Source organism: Penaeus monodon, chromosome 28, assembly GCF_015228065.2.
Source record: "Penaeus monodon isolate SGIC_2016 chromosome 28, NSTDA_Pmon_1, whole genome shotgun sequence".
Taxonomy (NCBI): domain Eukaryota; kingdom Metazoa; phylum Arthropoda; class Malacostraca; order Decapoda; family Penaeidae; genus Penaeus; species Penaeus monodon.
This window is the reverse complement of record NC_051413.1, coordinates 542,312-543,153: the sequence shown is the minus strand read 5'-3', so window position 1 is coordinate 543,153 and position 842 is coordinate 542,312. Positions and strand designations below refer to the sequence as shown.

The window sequence follows — 842 nt, the reverse complement described above, 5'->3', positions numbered from 1 at the left end:
ATGAATTTCATCTGTCTGTTAGAAATGGGTTATTTTTTCCTTTCTATATGTGGCTTGTTGCTTGCTATTGTTTTTTATGAAAAAAAGTTTCAGGAGTTCATGCTTTTCATATCATACCTTTTATCCACAATATCTGGAACATATACAAGCTTAAATATTTGCCCAGGAAATAAGATTCTATTCTTCTATTTCCACCTGTATGCTGAAAACACTACATCCCTTTGAACAACTCAATACACACTACTAACCCTATTCATTTATCGTTTATCCTCAAAGAGAATCTGCAGAGACATCGAATGCGTACGGCCTGGATGAATCCTACACCTGCGAAACTTGCCACAAGACCTTCACTTCAGCCGCGCGTTTTGAGCGGCACCGGGCCAAGCACAATCAGAGCTTCCAGTGCCAAGTGTGCAGCAAGGCCTTCACGGAGAAGTACAACTTGAAGACCCACATGCTAACTCACACGCAGGATCGGCCACACTTGTGTAACCTGTGCCCAAAATCCTTCAGGTTAGGGGATTTATTTTTATTTAGATTTAGATTTCTCTTGTTCTTTACATTTATTTTCTTTTTATTGCTTTCTTTTTTCAGCTAATTTCCCTCCATTTCTTCCTTTTCTTTTCTGGCAAGTCTTCTTAATGCCTTCTCTGTTTCTATTGTGAATTTCAGTTCAGGATTTTGTTTTCTGTCAAATTTTGTAATTCTGAAGACATAGCATCAAAATACACACAGCTCTTGCCATGTATTGTCATTTGTTCTTACTGATGCCTTTTCTACAGTTTTCACAATGTATGTGTATATATTTGTGTGTGTGTATAGATAGATAAATAGATAGGTAG

At 37.3% G+C, this 842-nt stretch overlaps 1 protein-coding gene across 2 annotated transcripts in view; it reads left to right on the top strand.

Annotated features, from left to right (window-relative positions):
* LOC119591248 overlaps positions 1-842 on the top strand; it is a 17,897-nt gene that overhangs the window by 14,082 nt on the left and 2,973 nt on the right. For both annotated transcript variants that reach the window (XM_037939959.1, XM_037939958.1), the window contains exon 15: positions 277-513. In XM_037939959.1, the coding sequence (XP_037795887.1) occupies positions 277-513 (237 nt within the window). The remainder of the gene's footprint in view (positions 1-276; positions 514-842) is intronic.